The sequence below is a fragment of the Terrapene carolina genome, unplaced genomic scaffold (assembly GCF_002925995.2).
Source record: "Terrapene carolina triunguis isolate 2854851 unplaced genomic scaffold, T_m_triunguis-2.0 Scaffold194, whole genome shotgun sequence".
NCBI classification, from domain to species: domain Eukaryota; kingdom Metazoa; phylum Chordata; order Testudines; family Emydidae; genus Terrapene; species Terrapene triunguis.
In genome coordinates, this window is record NW_020664545.1 from 43102 (window position 1) to 61075 (window position 17974).

General features: G+C 40.7%; 2 protein-coding genes and 1 long non-coding RNA gene across 3 annotated transcripts in view; 2 read left to right on the forward strand and 1 right to left on the reverse strand.

The window, feature by feature from the left end:
- TPM4 (tropomyosin 4) overlaps positions 1-1665 on the forward strand; it is a 34477-nt gene extending 32812 nt beyond the window's left edge. The window contains exon 9 of the mRNA XM_024194275.1: positions 934-1665. Coding sequence (XP_024050043.1) covers positions 934-965 — 32 coding nt within the window. The 3' untranslated portion in view covers positions 966-1665. The remainder of the gene's footprint in view (positions 1-933) is intronic.
- Positions 1-2527, reverse strand: part of LOC112102818 — a 38773-nt gene extending 36246 nt beyond the window's left edge. Inside the window, exons 1-2 of the long non-coding RNA XR_002907785.1 lie at positions 2445-2527; positions 803-850 (exon numbers count right to left, since the gene is read on the reverse strand). This is a non-coding gene — a long non-coding RNA (uncharacterized LOC112102818). The remainder of the gene's footprint in view (positions 1-802; positions 851-2444) is intronic.
- Positions 2528-2743: 216 nt separating this feature from the next.
- RAB8A (RAB8A, member RAS oncogene family) lies at positions 2744-16211 on the forward strand. The gene is made up of 8 exons (XM_024194273.3): positions 2744-2881; positions 4314-4374; positions 7283-7343; positions 7942-8019; positions 9508-9597; positions 12880-12945; positions 13673-13723; positions 15025-16211. Exons 1-8 carry the CDS (start codon positions 2758-2760, stop codon positions 15115-15117), a joined length of 624 nt encoding a protein of 207 aa, XP_024050041.1. The 5' UTR covers positions 2744-2757; the 3' UTR covers positions 15118-16211.
- Positions 16212-17974: the final 1763 nt, after the last annotated feature.

The window sequence follows — 17974 nt, forward strand, 5'->3', positions numbered from 1 at the left end:
AGTGTCACCCCTTTTGGCACTGTCCAACATTGACCAGGACTCTAAGTAGGTGAAGGAAGGGAGCTCCTCTGAAAGCCAAGATCTCTTCCTCACACAAAAGTCTGAGGCAGAGTCAAATGAACATGCAGCTCCTGAAAGCCAGGTGGACACCCAGCCTGATAGACCTGGAGAGGGGACTTCTGCGAGAAAGTTTGGTTCTATATTAAATAACTGTATAGAAGGGTTGAATATTTTTTTGTTGTGGATGGCTGCTAGAGGCTGCCATTGTGGGCAGATGTGATCTAGGAGCCTATCTGGGCCTGCTAGCTTGGAAATATCCCCCAGGGCTTTAAACTGCATCTGCACTGGGGAAGTTTAGTTCCGTGACTATTTGCTGCCCATATATATTAATAGCCCACTGGGCTGCCCCCCCTCCCTATGCCACTATGGTCTCCTTTCTCATTCCAGATTCCTCAACCACTATGCCCTAGCCCTCCCCCTAGTCAAGTAGGATTTAAATAAAGAAACACTATAATGTAACCATGTTCATTGAAACACTAGATGCTGTGAAAATAAAGCAATATTAAAAAAAAAAAAAGACATTGGTTTATAATTTGTGCAATGGCCTGAGATTTCAGCTATCTTAGCATTTTATGAGATACATTTCCCCAAAGTGGGACAGAACAGAGATAAGGCAAGTCAGCCTTCCAGCTACGTTAACCCTGTAAGTTCTGAACTATTGCAGAACTCTTCATTTTGCAATGCATTTGGTGCATGTTGGAGATGCGATAAAGCAGAATTGAAGGCAAACAAAACATCTTACCATCTTCAGAGTCACTCCAGACTGGCAAAAGGCTACGGAAATGGCATTCTAAAAGAAAGGAAAAAGCAATATTTTATCATTGGTGACATGAAAACTGAAATTAGTACAATAACTACTTGTTCTGTTTTCAGTTCCCCCAGCTCTTGCACCCGAAGCCCTGTGACCGCAACAGACTGGACTATTATCTACTGTGGATCACGTGGCCAATCTCCAGGGCAAGAAAAGAAATACAAAGCAGGAAATGTGGGGTGAGCTGCAGTCAGAGTCCAGAACAGGACCAAGAAGACAGAGGACTGGAGAGGAGTTTTCATTGCAGAGAAGGAGGCCAGAGAAATCCCTAGAAGACCATTGAATTGATGAGGCAAACTCTAGGAAACCTCTAGGATGTGCAAAACCAGCTCCTTGAACTGATGACAAAGCAGTTTTGCTAGAGACCCTTAGAGTGCCATCTTCCCACCCAACACTACAGTCACATCCCAGACATATCCTGCAGCCTGTGGACAATACTGCTTCCTGAGAGCAGCACCTGCACGTCCCAGAATTCCATCAGGCACTTTCCTGGGATGTGGTGTGTGGAGGAGAGTGAAAACACTGAATTCTGGGAACCCACCTTCATCCCCACAACTACAAACAATGGCTTCTGCTCTCACCATTCCACATATGAAGGGAAAGAGCACCCAGAAATCCTGTACAATCATGTTTACTCTGCACTTACAGGCAGGCTGTCCATGTATCTGCAGAGTTTAAAAATGAGCATTTTTTTCAAAACTCAACATATTTTATTGAGCTGAAATTTGCACTGTATTATTGTTTGTTACCAGGGTTACAAATTGGGACAGACTTATTCAATTTCTTGTTTTCATTATTTGAGGTTTGTTAAAGTTTTGCTTGACAAAAGCTCAAAGTTTAATAAAATTTCAAATCTCAAAACACAAAATCAACTTTCAGCAAATTGTCACACTAAGCGACTACAAAACACCAAATCCGCACTCTCGAAACAATGAACCCTGGCCAGAGAGCAGAATATGATTAAAATATTTCAAAAACCTCCCAGTATAAAGAAGACCTTAGAATCAGTAAGATGCCAAGGCACTGCATTTTAAAGAACAAAATCTCTATTACTTTCCCGGCAAAAGCGAGAATGAAAAGGACTTGCTGCACACAGAGATAGAAAATTAACGCTCTAGCAGTCCTTTCAGTCCGCGATCTCATCTATTGGGGACTGGTCCTGCTTTGAGCAGGGGGTCGGACTAGATACCTCCTGAGGTCCCTTCCAACCCTGAGAGTCTACGATCCCTCATCCTGAGGGTTTGGCAGCGGCTGCCAGTGTGAAAAGCCCATTTACTAGACACAGCCCGTGGCCCTGCCTGTCCCCGACGGGCGCGGGCGGTGACAGCGCAACGACTCAGCAACGGGTTCGCCGCAGCTCTACGTTTCTTTCAACGTGGCCAACGAGACTCGATTAAGCCCGTTTCGCTACGAAACTCCTACCGGGGCCGCGCGCTGGCAACGGGGGCCGCCGCTCTCCCCACAGGGCGCGCTGGCTTGTAAAAACCTGGGCTCGGCTCACCCGACCCCAGACACCCCCGGGGCGGGCGAGCGGCCCCAGGGAGGTACGTGGGCCCAGGACCATGAAGCTCACCGAGCTCTTCTGGCTCTAGCCAGCGCCTCACCCTGCTACCGCCACCGCCAGCGAAGGACCTCAGGAACGGCAACACGCAGCAGGGCAGTCAACCAATCAGGGAGCAGGTTACACACTCGGCAAGGTGCCCTACCAATGGAGCTTTAGCTCTGTGCTCTTCCTGCTCGGGAGCTGGCAGGGCGGGACGTGAGGTGACGCGTGCCTCAGCTAGCCAATAAGAGCATGAAGCGGGTGTGAGGGGCAATCGTCTCATCCTGTGAGACTCCGCGAGAGGCGGATGCTTCCTGAGGGGCGGGGCCCAGCCCGGTGGAACATGGCGAAGACCTACGATTATCTCTTCAAGCTGCTGCTGATCGGCGACTCGGGTGTGGGCAAGACCTGTGCGCTCTTCCGCTTCTCCGAGGATGCGTTCAACGCCACCTTCATCTCCACCATCGGTGAGCGCCGCCCCCTCAGCCGCGCCGGGCCCGCGAGCGAGCGAGACGCGGGGGGGGCGTGGGTTGCTAGGGGCAGGGCGGCCCGTGTGGCTGCGGGATAAGGGGGTGCCGGGGGCAGGGGCGCTGCGTGTTCGGGGCTGGCGGGGGCAGCTCCGTGTGTCTGTCCGTGGCGTGTGCAGGCTTACGGGTACAGAGAGCCGGTAGAGCCCGAGCTGCCGTGTGCGGGGTGGGGCACGGGGCCGTTCGCCGTCAGGCTGGGGCCGCGCGCGGGATGAGGGGAATGATCTGAAACGGAAGGGTTTTGTATTGGCACTACGATGTATTGTTGTTTGCCACTGTAAATTAAATCTAAATAGGGCACGCTCAGTCCGCAGTAAGCGTCTCCACGCTGATGTGCACCGAAATAACTGCCAACTCCAACCCGGTCTACACTACACTACGCACGTTTGCTGGTGTTGGTTAAGGACATGCGGTTTGTTTGCAACATTTACATGACCAAAAAAGCCCTACCGTAGGCGAATATATACCAGGATAAAAGTGCTTTTAGCAGTATAGCTTATTTTGGTTGGAGAACTGGTATAAGCTACACCACTAAAAGCATTTTCCTGCCAATATAAGCTGTGTCTGCAGTAGGAGGGTTTGCTGGTATAGCTGTACCAGTAAATTTATTCTAATGTAGACTATGCCTTAGTTATTTCAGTTCCAGTTTGTGTGCAGACAGGTCCTTAGCTAGATAGTGTACTTCTATACTTAAATTTTCTTTTTGCATAACAGTTGAGGTTTCATACACTAGCAAATGGGGGGCAGTAATGTTACATCTGTAGAATTACATATGGAATTAAAAAATAAACAGTGTTGCTCTGAAATCTGACTTATTTTTTAGTCATACTAAAATAAGACTATTTTAAAATGTTAATTTTTCTTTGCCAGTTTTTGACATGTTGTCTTAGTAAGAAGAGACTACCCCACTGCTAAAACAAATTCTCTAATAGTCTATTAGAATTGAGAAAAGAGAAATCTAATAGATTGTAATTAGATGATACTTCCAGCAACCCTGTGTGGCATAATGCTCTGTTGACCTTGATACAGCTTTTCTGAAGTTATATTGAACTGTACATTCTGGTTCAGCTGTAGCTACAGTAGGTCAGGCTTTGGATGTGACTGTACTTAAAGGGTTTTTATTTATTTGGTGTAACAATGTTACAATTTCCCTGCTGGTTTACAACAGGTCTGCTTTCAACAGAGGCTTTGTGAATGTCTTTGTTCAGAATGAGCTAAATGTTGTTAAGAACTCCATGGACATTCAGAATTCACTTTGCATCTAATCTATTAATTAAATGGAATGGGTGCCTTTGTTTTGGAAAGTTAAAGGGGAAAAAGTGTTAATTTGGTCTTTACTGGAAATCTTAATTAATGTAGGTTTTTTCCCCAGGTATTGACTTTAAGATTAGAACCATAGAGCTAGATGGCAAGAGAATTAAACTGCAGATATGGTAAGCATTTTCTTTTAAAGCTATGTGAATTAAGATAAAATGTTTAGCTCATGCCAAGTATCTCTCTTTGCTTCACAATTCGCATACTGAGTGGTGATATTATCACTAGGATTTTTGCTCTAATCCTGCTCTTTGGGAGATTATAGTATCTGAGTTTATTGAAGATGGGGTTTATGGAAAATAGATCCTGTCAAACTAACTTGATATCTTTTTTTCTATGAGATTACAAGTTTGGTAGATAAAGGTAATAAAGTTGATATAATACACTTCTGTAAAGGTGTTTGATTTAGTACCACATGAGATTTTGATTTAAAAAAAAAATAGAACAATATGAAATTTAACATGGCATCCATTAAATGGATTAAAAACTGGCTAAGTGATAGGTCTTGAAAATGTAATTGTAAATGGGGAAATCATTGAGCAAGTATGTTTCCACTGGAAACAGTGGAGTCTTGCATGGATAACACTAGAACTAGGGGTCAGCAAATGAAATTAATAAGCAGCAGGTTTAAAACAAACAAATGGAAGTATTTCTTCACACTACACAGTCAACCTGTGGAACTGTTTGCCAGAGAATGTTGTGAAGACCAGGATTAACAGGGTTCGAAAAAGAATTAGATAAGTTCATCGAGGATAGGTGCATCAGTGGCTATTAGCCAGGATGGGCAGGGACGCAAAACCATGCGCTGAAGTGTCCCTAGCTTCTGTTTGCCAGAAGCTGGGAATGGGCAACAGAGGACGGATCACTTGATGATTACCTGTTCTGTTCGTTCTCTCAGAAGCACCTGGCATTGGCCACTGTCAAGACAGGATACTGGGTTAAATGGACCATTGATCTGACCTAGCATGGCTGTTCTTATGGATCAATTCTTGGCCCTATGCTATTTAACATTTTTATCAGTGACCCAAAGAAAAACATAAACACTGAAAGATTTTAGGTGACACAAAAACTCGGGGAGTGGTAAATAACGATTCAGAGATGCCTGGTAAACTGGATGCAAGCAAATAATATGCATTTTAATACGGCTACAAGTAAATATATACATCTAGGAACAAAAAATGTAGGCCAGACTCTATCCAGGGAAGCATTGACTCTCTGAAAAAGATTCGGGGGTTGTGGTGGATAATCATCTGAACACTAGGAGCTTGTGTGATGCTGTGGCCAAAAGAGCTAATGCGATCTTGGAATGCATATACAGAGGAATCATAGAGATCAGAAGGGACCGCCAGGGTCATCGAGTCCAACCCCCTGCCAAGATGCAAGATTTGTTGGGTCTAAATCATCCAAGACAGATGGCTATCCAGCCTTCTTTGGAAAACCTCCAGTGAAGAAGCTTCCACAATCTCCTGAAGCAGTTTGTTCCATTGTCTTACTGTTCTTACAGTTAGGAAGTTTTTCTTGAAATTTAATCTAAATCTGCTGTGCTGTGGTTTGAACCCATTGCCTCTTGTCCTGCCCTCTGTGACAAGAGAACAATTTTTCCATCCTTTTATGACAGCCTTTCAAGTATCTGAAGACAGCTATCAGATCCCCCACCTTAATCTCTTCCAAACTAAACATACCCAGGTCCTTCAGTCTTTGCTCATATGGCTTGCATTCCATCCCTTTAATCATCTTTGTTGCTCGCCTCTGGATGCTTTCCAGTTTCTCTACCTCCTTTCTATACATTGGTGACCAAAATTGGACACAGTACTCAAGCTGAGGCCTAACCAACACCAAGTAGAGCGGTACTATCACCTCCTGTGAACTGCATGCTATGCCTCTGTTAATGCAACCTAAAATTGTATTTGCTTTTTCTGCAATAGTGTCGCATTGCTGACTCACATTGAGGTTGTGATCCGTCACAACTCCCAGATCCTTCGCAGCCGTGCTGCAGTCAAGCCAGTTTCCCCCCATTCTGTATTTGTGTGTATGATTTTTCTTCCCAAAGTGTAGCACCTTGCATTTGTTTTTGAATTTCATTTTATTGTCTACAGCCCAGTTCCCCAATTTATCAAGATCCCTCTAAATTTTTGCTCTATCCTCCAAAGTATTGGCAACTTCCCCTAGCTTTTTGTCATCTGCAAACTTGATCAGTATGCTCTCTATACCTACATCCAGGTCATTAATGAAGATGTTAAGCAGCATCGGACCCCAAACAGATCCTTGTGGAACCCCACTTAAGACCTTCCTCCAATCCAAGATCATTCCATTAATCCTGGAATCTCAAGTAGGAGTAGAGAGGTTATTTTATCTCTGTCTTTGGCACTGGTGCAACTGCTGCTGGAATACTGTGTTCAGTTCTGGTGCCAACAATTCAAGAAGGATGTTGATAAATTGAGAGTTCAGACACCAGCCATGAGAGTGATTAAAAGATTAGAAAACTTGCCTTTTTAGTGATAGACTCAAGGTGATCGGTCTATTTAGCTTAACAAAAAGAAGGTTGGGGGTGACTTGGTAACAGTCTAAAAGTATCTACATGGGGAACAAATGTTTAATAATGGGCTCTTCAGTATTGCAGAGAAAGGTATAACACAATCCGATGGCTGGAAGTTGAAGCTAGACAAATTCAGACTGGAAATAGCTATACATTTTTTTTGCAGAGAGTAATTAACCATTGGAACAATTTACCAAGGGTTGTGGCGGAGTCTCCATCACTGATAAATTTAAAATCAAGATTGGATATTTTTCCAAAAGATGTGCTCGAGGAATTATTTTGGGAAAGTTCCCTGGCCTGTATTATTCAGGAGGTCAGAATAGATCATAATGGTTCCTTCTGGCCTTGGAATCTGTGAAGGTAAAGCTGTTGATTTGGTGTGTTTAAAGAATGTCCCTGTAAAGTTTAATGAAACTCTCTCTAGTGATCTTAATTTCAGACTGTGTTCAAGTAGTTTGCATGTACTAATTGGATTTGCTTAATTATTTTAGGGACACAGCTGGGCAGGAACGGTTTAGAACAATCACAACTGCATATTACAGAGGAGCAATGGTAAGCATGATGTAGCTGAAATTTTTTTTTTATCTATTTATAATTTGCAGAAAGTGAAACCATTCAAGTTTTACTATGAAGCATAAGCATTTATAACTGTAATGAGCTTCAGAACTTGAACTCCACTTGGTGAAGTATTTGATAAGACCAGTGCTCCCATCTCTATGTTCAAATTACGCTGGTGTGGGAGTCCCACAAAGTCAGACTTCCAGTGTGACTTGCATGTGCATGTTGGTGGCAGATAAATAATATGTGGCTTGCTAGGACATAGGTTGTAGAACATCTCAAAGATTCTTGTACTCTAGTGATATGTAATAAATTTAACTCAAGCTACATAGTAGAATGCTGTTTGGTTTTTTGTTTCCTTTCAGCAGTTGCTTCTCTATGCAAGTGGCTTCGTATCAAAGGTTGATGTGGTGTTTGTTTTTTTTTTTTGGGGGGGGGGGAAGGGGGGGTGTGTTGTTGTTTTTTTAAATTCTAGCCTTTCAGAATTTATTTTTCTTTCTGTCTTGGACATGTCTGTAATCCTTACAAAAACAATTGTTAGTTGAAATTAAGTTGCCATGTCTTTTTTTTGTTTTGTTTTTTTAATCTTTAGGGCATCATGTTGGTATATGACATAACCAATGAGAAATCTTTTGAAAACATTCGGAATTGGGTCAGGAATATTGAAGAGGTAACTTCCCATTTTATTTACAGGAATCTTTAATATTAAATATACTGTCCCTATGCAACCTTTAGAAAAATAGTTAGTCAAAATGGTTCAGAACTGTGAAATTTGTCACTAAGTTGTGTATGTTAAAATATATACATTTTTTTTGTGTGGAGTGGGTTGGAGAGACGGTGTTCGTCTGAAGCTCCAAATTGGTAATATCTTCTGGAATTTATTAGTCAGTAGTAATTCAGTATGCCCGCATGTAAGAGTAGACTACATGAACTGGAGTCTTTCCTGCAATTAAGAAATCCAACAGTTGACTGATTCTACCCTGACAGCATTCTAATTATTTCTAAACAGAGCACTTTCTGGGCATTGAGTGGCACCAGTATATTGCAGGCATGAGGTATTGTCCTAGTTGGAGCCGTAAATCCCTGGAAAATGTTCAGCATCAAAGTTGTCAATGCTTTCAGCACAACACCTAGTTCATCTTGTTGATGGCGTTCTGCATTTATTGAGCACTTCTAGAGTTAACTCAGTACTTAGGCAGAATTCAGAAATTATTTGTTAATCTTGCAATGTGCAGTTATGAAGCTTTAAACTTTATGGACGTAGAAAAAACAATGAAGGATAGAGAGAAGTGATTGTGATATAGACTTAAATGTGTGTATTTCATTATGTGAAGTAAAAAATGTTGTAGAACGTGTACAGCTCAGTTATCACATTACTTTGTCCTACAATTACCATTATACCTCTCTTCACTTGACTCCCGTTGTCATAATAAAGAAAAGTTTCCTAGTCAGCTGAGCTGCTTCCTTTATATTTTTCCTTCACTGGGAGCATGCCTAAAAAGGGTGAGGTGACATGGCCTCTTGGACCAAAAGCGATTTGTTAACCCCTGCGTTGCTAGTGTGGGGTTGATACACCCTGCCACATAGGTACACGAGACAAGATACAGAAAGCACCATAATTACTTTAGATGAGTGTGAAGCAATAGTCTGGATAACTTTCTCTAAGACTAATGGTGAACTGAAAGTTAACATCTTACCTGCTTCTAATTAAAAAGCCAATTTCCCCTTGTTGTTGTTGTTGTGTAAGTGGCATTCTGGGCATCTGAGGTGCAGTGACATTTTTGCTGTTCATCAAATGCATCGTACCAGTTCTTTACGTACGCGTGTGTGTGTGTGGAGAGAGGGAGTGTACATATTAATAAACATTGCAGTTCTGAAATGGCAGCAATGGATATTATGGTATGAAAAACTAACTTTTCCTGTAATTATTGTGAATTCACTGCCTTAGTTACACTATAAGTCTGTAGCTTTTGGGGGATGAGTGGAAGAGAAGAGTATGAGGTAAGTTGTATGTTCCTGGCATGCTGTCAGAACTCAGTGCAGAGTATAATGGTCTCTTGTAAGAGAGAATACGTATTAAAAGTAAACGTCATGAACACAAAGCCAACAAATGTTCTGCAAATAATTTATCTTACCTTTGTGCCCATTTTCATCTTAGCACGCATCCCCAGATGTCGAAAAGATGATTCTTGGAAACAAATGTGATGTGAATGATAAAAGACAAGTTTCTAGAGAGCAAGGGGAGAAGGTGAGTGCCCCAATTCCGCTCTCTGGATAGACACTAGTCTGTTGTGATTGAATCCCATGTTCTTCTAAGCCCCTTTGGTATGGACAATGACCAGTTCTGAGCTCTGGGTCTCTCAGGCACAGTCTCAGGTGCAGACCTATTGTCTGACATCCTTCTTGGGCAGTGAGAGCCACAGTCGTGCCACCTTAGATGCTGGAACTGGTGCTACAGACTTCCTCGGTCCGCAGTTGTTTATTCCTCCCAGAGTTCATCTCTCTGTGGAGAGCTCTGGTTTCTTAAGTCCTTCAGAGAGAACATGGCAGTAAAGCAAGGAACATAGACTTAGCACAGGAGTTTCTTAATCACAAGCACTTACACATGAGTTACAGATCTATGGAAAACAACAGATTCCTGAATGCAATCCCCCTAGTCCAGTGGTCCCCAACGGCGGCTTTTCGGCAGCAACACCTCTTAATGCCGCTGCTTCTCGGCGGCATTTCAGCGGTGACGCCTCTTGACGTTGCTGCTTCTCGGCAGCATTTCGGCGGATGCTTCTCGGTCCTCGGTGGCTCGTCGTCTGGTGCCCGCCATACCGAAAAGGTTGGGGACCACTGCCCTAGTCTGACCTCCCTGCACCTGTGAGTTTTGGGTTTGGTATTAGTCCTTAAACCAGGCAGCCTGTCCAGGCTTCTTGGCCTGGTCATCTTGCAACTGGCAGTGTAATGGAGTCACCTGTTTAGAAGCACCTTTTTAAAATAGGCTTGGGGTATGTCTACGTTGCAATCACTAGGTGTGATTGCAGTTCAAAAAGACATACCTGAACTAACTTTAATCTCACTAGCTCAGCTCTCAAAACAGGAATGCTGTGGCTATACAAGCATCAGTGCAGACTATAGAAACCCACCTGAAATCCTGAGTAATTACTTGCAGGGCTAGCCCGCACTGAAGCTTGTGCTGCCACAGCTTGACTGTTCGAGGACCCAAGCTAGCTAGCTTGGGTCCATGTCTGCTCAAGCTGCAGTTACACCCAGCAATTACAGTCAACACATATTCTCAGTCCCTCTTGTTGCCCATGTGTTTCCTCTGGGGAAATTCCAGGGTCCAAAGTCAGTTGCCCTGTTAGTAGAAAACCCATTGTTCCAGTAGGGAAGAGTCGTTCAATGTTGATGGCCTTTGATTGCTCTGTGTCAGGTTTTCAGACAGTTTGTCCACTCCCTGTCCAGCCTCTGCTGTGAAATGGATACTCTAATCTACTGTTTACAATGCTAAATGACATTCACAAAACTGAATTCATTAATTTGACATAGACATATCCCCCAAATTCTCACCGTGAGAACAGCATTGTATTGTGTATCATTGATCTTTATTGCAAGAGTTAAAATTTTAACAATTCTGGAATGCTTCAGGAAACTCATCAGCTGGTGTGTTTCATTTAGGAGTACAAGTAGTAAATGTGAGCATAGAATAATTCTATCAATGTGTGCAGTATTGCATGTAGACTGAAAATTTGTCTTTTTTTTTTTTTCTTTTCAAAAGCAAGAGTTGTCACCCTTTCTCTAAAATGTTCCCAATGTGGCACATTAGGCTGTGTATCCTAAGTCTTATTGCTTAAATTCATTTATTTGTAATTAGACTTTTAAATACAAAAATGCACCTATCCAATCTCTACACACCTTTTTGACACTTAATGTATTTTTAAATTATAACCATAGAATATCAGGGTTGGAAGTGACCTCAGGAGGTCATCTAGTCCAACCCCCTGCTCAAAGCAGGACCTAATCCCAACTAAATCATCCCAGCCAGGGCTTTGTCAAGCCTGACCTTAAAAACCTCTAAGGAAGGAGATTACACCACCTCCCTAGGTAACCCATTCCAGTGCTTCACCACCCTCCAAGTGAAAAAGTTTTTCCTAATATCCAATTTAAACCTCCCCCACTGCAACTTGAGACCATTACTCCTTGTTCTGTCATCTGCTACCACTGAGAACAGTCTAGATCCATCCTCTTTGGAACCCCCTTTCAGGTAGTTGAAAGCAGCTATCAAATCGCCCCTCATTCTTCTCTTCTGCAGACTAAACAATCCCAGTTCCCTCAGCCTCTCCTCATAACTCATGTGCTCCAGCCCCCTAATCATTTTTGTTGCCCTCCACTGGACTCTTTCCAATTTTTCCACATCCTCCTTGTAGTGTGGGGCCCAAAACTGGACACAGTACTCCAGGTGAGGCTCACCAATGTCGAATCGAGGGATGTGATCGTTCCCCTCTATCTGCTGGCAATGCCCCTACTTATACAGCCGAAAATGCTGTTAGCCTTCTTGGCAACAAGGGCACACTGTTGACTCATACCCAGCGTCTCATCCACGGTAACCCCTAGGTCCTTTTCTGCAGAACTGCTGCCTAGCCACTCGGTCCCTAGTCTGTAACAGTGACTGGGATTCTTCCGTCCTAAGTGCAGGACTCTGCACTTGTCCTTGTTGAACCTCATCAGGTTTCTTTTGGCCCAATCCTCTAATTTGTCTAATGTAAGAACATACCACAAATTCTCTTCCTTTTTGAAATTCCCGTCCACTCTTCCATATTTTCAAATATATGAGAGGGAGGAGATAATCCTATATAATGAAGTGTTATTCCCCAACCATTGGGACAAGAGTTTCTAGGTGTGTAATGACAAACTTTTTGAGCAAAAGGAGGAAAATTTAAATGCTTTGGAAGTCCTGCTTTTCCCTGAACGCCAGTGGAATGGGGCACATTGACACCTAAAGCTGGAAGAGACAATCCTGCTAATTCCTCATAAATGACAGTGGAGGTCCATAAAGGTACAGGGAGCCACCAGAGCAGAACAGCTTGCAGGCACTTAGTTTTATAATTTGTAAAAAACTTCATTCTCATCATCACCTATTCTTGCTGTTTTGTTGTTGTTCTTCTAATTTGTGTTTCTTATGCAAAAATATCAAATCTCGCCTATCCTCTTTGTGTAGGTTTCTTGTCGGGATTGTTATGAGTGCTTTGAAAAAATATGCATATTTTTACCTTAAATACGATGCTTTTAATTTTATTTTTAAACAAGACTGCAAGTTAAATCAGTGTAATATAACTAGGATACTAAAAAAACAATTTGGGTAAAGAGAAATATTTTTTTGAACTTTTAAAAGATTCTGTGGTATCTGAATTTCAATTTAATGCTGCCACTTTGCAAAGTTCTCTGTTCAGTACCATGGCAGGTCTTGCACAGTGAGAATGAATTCTTATTCAGGGCTTATATCTGATATAAGAAATCCTTTTTTTTTTTTTTTTTTTTTGTTCAGCTAGCTATTGGTTTTGGAATTAAATTCATGGAGACCAGTGCAAAAGCGAATATTAATATAGAGAACGTGAGTATTGATTTTTTTTTCTCCTAGTACAGACTATTTTATATAGATTTGTACATAAAAGCAATAGGAGCATCTATCTATTTTGACTACATGATGTTAAATCCTATCCGTTATTGGCAATGGGTTTTTAGTTAACTTAGACGGTCTCATGGAAGTATTTTGCAAAGAGCACGTTCCACTATGTAAATTAAGTTAAAATAATTTTGTACAATCTTATCTGTATTTACTATGATTCTCTGCTTATTAAGAACATTTCTTCTGTCCATCCTGATGAATGGTTTTGTTATGAACCCCTCTGTGCTGGGCCATTGTGAATGTGTGTGAAATCTCTCACTGTGCCCTCCAAAGGTGCCACGGTTGGGGGTGTCTGGCATCCTGCTGCAGATTCTTCAGCTACTGATGGATTGACTTGAGCTGGTATATCCTTTCATGAGTAATCTGCACTAAATCAGCTTGTAGTAACTTTCAATGACTCTTGCACATCAAACCAAAGTTCTGTGGCTCAACAGTGGTCCTGGAGAGAGACACTTTCTCTCTGAAATCAAGAGTCCATTTTTTAACTGTTAAAGGTTTCCAAATGGTAGGTCACAAAAATATTCCTGGCTGAAAAGTTGACATTCACCAGTACTTCTTGGTTTTGGAGTTATGAAAGCAGCTTTTATTAAACAAACTTCCACATGTATAGGTAGCTAATAAAACACAAGTTTTAAATATGCTCTTACTTTAGGCATTTTTCACTCTTGCGAGAGATATCAAAGCAAAAATGGACAAGAAATTGGTGAGTAACTGTTACTGAGTCCAAGCCACTTGTGGTGTTTTGTTTTTTGTTTTGTTTTTTTTAAATCCCACTACAGTATTAAATTGACTAGAATATTTGTTTTTTGAGGCCTATTCCACTTAGGCACATTGGTGATGGCAGAAATTTTTTGTCAGTCCTCCAATCAACTCTCTGGGTGCTTTTTGAATACAAACAGATGGCTAATTCCTATAGCGTAAAGTCATAATTGAGATAGGTTTTTAAATAGAGATTCTCTAAAGTTGCTAATAAATCCTATTTTGCTTTACTGAAATTGTGGTGGGAGCTATAGCAAAGAAACTAATCATGGAAATCCCTCACTTAGAGGCCTTGTCTACAGTATGGGGGGAGATCGATCTAAATTATGCAACTTCAGCTACGTAAATAACATAGCTGAAGTCAGCATACATAGATCTACTTACCGTGGGGTCCACACTATGCTATGTCAATGGGAGACGCTCTCCCGTCGACTCCCCTTGTGCTTCTCGTTCAGGTGGAGTACAGGAGTCGACAGGAGAGTGATCTGCAGTCGATTTAGCGGGTCTCCACTCGAGCCGCTAAATCAACCGCCGATGCATCGATCGCCACATGTTGATCCCCCGGTAAGTGTAGACAAACCCTTACATTCTGATTGACTCATAGAAATTAGAAATGGGTGGAGGCCGATCAGGTTGTTCTGTACTGGACCCAGTGTTCTCCAAAATATTATCATGTAACCAGTTCTAGTTATGGGACTAGCTTCTGGGATTTTTATCCTCAAATCATGTTTCACCTGGTGCATTTCTAAAAATTTCCTTCACGCAACAGATGAGACTGCATGAATTTTGGTCTTATTTATTAACAAGTTTAACAAAGAAGCATTGTGTGACTTTTACTGAAACAAATTCCTATATAGGTTTGTTTTTTATAACGACCACCATGTGACATAGAAGTGGGTGCAGATATAACTGCTGTATTTGGGTCTTGCTGATGACTCATGTTTTAACGAGACCAATATAATAGTCGTGGATGCTTTCACCTCAATAGGCATTTGAATCCAGTAGGCGCATAAAGAATATGCACAGTCCATGTTTGGTTGAGCCCGGTTTAGCAGAATTCATTTTTTGTTGTTTTGTTTTGTTTTGTTTTGTTTTGATTTTGGGGGGGAGGGGGGAGGGAGCTGGGGGTTTTGTTTTTTGACCTGCTATAGGGAGCGTTTTGAATCCAGCTCAAAAGTAAAGTAATCTTGCAATCACTCTAGTTAAATATAAATAAATAACCTTTTAAATTCTTTTCATCTTTAGGAAGGCAATAGCCCACAAGGCAGCAACCAGGGAGTCAAAATCACACCAGACCAGCAAAAGAAAAGCAGCTTTTTCCGATGTGTTCTTCTGTGAGGGACACTGCCTTAACCTGAGCACTGCTCAATAGAACTGGACTGTGCCTGTTCTGAGTGAGATTTCCTCTGTGTGTGGATTTAACACTTTCAATATGTCGTGTCACACTGTGGCCATCAGAATAAGATTAAGAAATTGTTTATTTTAATAACTGTCTGACTCTTCAATTTTGGAGATGAAATTTTTTAAATATTTTTCTGTCACACCTTCCGCTTGGCATATGCATTGTTTAGGGAAGGCATACAGATCAAAAGTGACCTCCAATAGCACCTTTACTGACAAGCTTCACTCTCTGGGCGGGGGTTTATATCTAATGTGTCTAAAGTAGAAAAATTAAATGACTTTACACTGAAATGCCAACATTAATAAATTAATGGTATGTGTACATGATACACGCATATAAATGTCTATAGATACATAGAGCACAATCACTTCAAAACAACGAAAATGCACTTATTTTAAACAGTTACTTATAGCTTTCAAATGGTGGGTAGAAGCTTTCTGCATATCTATCCTTTTGGCTATCACAGGACAAAATCATTTTTGTCTGTACGTCACTAGTTCAGTTCCACCGTTCTAGACAATCCACCAGTAAAAATTAAATGAAACACAATGCCTCATCAGAAAGAGAGAAAATATCTATTTTTTTAGAGAACCAAAGTGTGCTGTAAATATAATAAATCCTTGATATGAGAAGTTTTGGAGGAAAAAACTTTATTTTCCCCATGTTAGGGAGGACCATCCATAATATATTTGTCGAATATCTAGGCATCTTTTAAATTGAGATAATTTTATTCTATACTCTTGTGCAAATGATCTGTGTTTCTAATCTGTTATCTATAGTTATAGGCCATGGTTCAAATATATAGACCACCTTATTCAAAAGTAACGATATAACTGAATAACACTATCATGGGCCGCATACGTTTTTAATTTCATAGTTGAGAATGACTTCAAACAAACCTTTCATGATTTAGTGGTTATTTCTAACTTGTGAAAACAAAAATGTATTGCATTGCTCCCGCATGAAAATGCACACTCCATATATTGACACTTTCTGAAAACTGGCTTTTTTTTTTTTTTTTTTTTTTTTTTTTTTTTTTTTTTTTTTTTTTTTATTTTTTTTTTTTTTTTTTTTTTTTTTTATTTTTTTTTTTTTTTTTTTTTTTTTTTTTTTTTTTTTTTTTTTTTTTTGGCTGAGATTTCTCTTGCTCCCATGCCATGATTGCTTAAGATTTAAAGTGGCAGTGAACTGTTTTAACTATGTATGGCAATGCAAACGATGAGGTACAGGAAAATTGTGGTGACCCTTAAAGAAAATATACTTCTGTGTATGTACGCTTTATACACATAGACACAACACATTCCAATATATAAAACTTAACAGCCAAGCAATTTTAAGCTCTTTTTATGCAGCTTTCAGGTTAATGGTTGTAAAACTGATTTTAGTTAACTAGATTTGAAAAGAAGCCAACAAGTGTAAGCTATTTAGAAGCTGCTCTTTCTGTCCGGTAACTGGCATAATGGTAAAAGAGCACATTTGAAGAGAATGAACGTATCAGCAATGTCCTGCAACTCACTGGAATTGTTAACATGTTTTGTTTACATTGACAACTGCACTTAAGGGAAAAATAAATTAAAGCTCATTTTAAAATTGAGTTTTTACTCCCTACCTCTGTTTCCTTGAAGTTTGCGTGAATATGTTCCAACCTCTTTTCTTGCAGTAGCTTTCACTAGTGTCACTAGAGTTAAAGGTCAAATACTAAAATATTTTATAATAATGTAACTAATTCTCCTACAGGCAAATATGAGCTCAGCCTTTTGGCTCAAACTGAATACCAAACGGAAACTAAAGCTTTACTCTCTTGCACACTTACCATGTAACTTTTTTAAATGGCTTTTTTTCTATGCTGTCAGCTACCCTTTGTCCAGTGTTGAAATGTTAAACTGAGCTAATTTTGTTCATTAAGCCATCTGCATGTAACATGCATATTCCAACAAGAATCAAGTAAGGATTGTATAGTATGAGGACTTGGCAAGCGTGCTGAATGATAGACTTCTCTAGAGTAAAATAATTCAGTTAATCATGCCTACATACGCAAACTAAAAAGATCCTTTGTATGTTTGCGTACAGCTAATACAGAGGTATAGGATGGACATGCAATGCTACGATGGTAGGATAAAGAAGCATTTTAAAAACATTCTAGGTAGTCATGAGCAGTTGGGGGTGGTTTAAGGGCAAGATGGTGGAACGGTGTTGACAAACAAGAGTCTCTAACATACATTTAAATATGTTAAAATGTTTAGTTTCTGTTTCAAAGCAGCGAATGAGGAATGTTCAGCCTCCATCCTTATACCCTGTGGTAGCTGGGTGTTGCGGTTCATGTTATACTTTGATTCGTGACTGTAAAATAATGGGCAGTCTGATACGCTATGCGACCTACAATTACATGGCATCCCATGCTACAGAGTTATCAGGCTTGATTTGGGAGGGAGGAAGGGAGTATTCACTTCCAAACAGAGGTTGAAGGATGGAGTTGTGATCTTCACTTTTCATTTTTCTAGATCTTAATGGCTTGTACGTTAGTCCTTTTTAATGTAAGTTAACATTTTTGTATGTGTATGTCCCATGTTTATGCAGGTGGTTGTACCTGTTTATATACCTACCTTACAGCATCATGATTTTTCTTTACAATGATTCTATTTTACTTAATTAACAATTATATTTTTGCTCAAACTCAGGAAGTTTCATGCAGTTAACTGTGATTTGCTGTCACCACTGTACATCTAGGATATATATAGACTTGACATAAAAGTTAAATCAATTTTAAGCAACATGAAGGCTGACATTCTAACA

Bases quoted from the DNA above. Each gene is read 5' to 3' on its own strand.
- RAB8A (XM_024194273.3), top strand. From the start codon at position 2,758: ATGGCGAAGACCTACGATTATCTCTTCAAGCTGCTGCTGATCGGCGAC. The intron at 2,882-4,313 runs GTGAGCGCCGCC...TTTTTTCCCCAG, and splicing joins CACCTTCATCTCCACCATCG to GTATTGACTTTAAGATTAGA. The intron at 7,344-7,941 runs GTAAGCATGATG...TTTAATCTTTAG, and splicing joins CATATTACAGAGGAGCAATG to GGCATCATGTTGGTATATGA.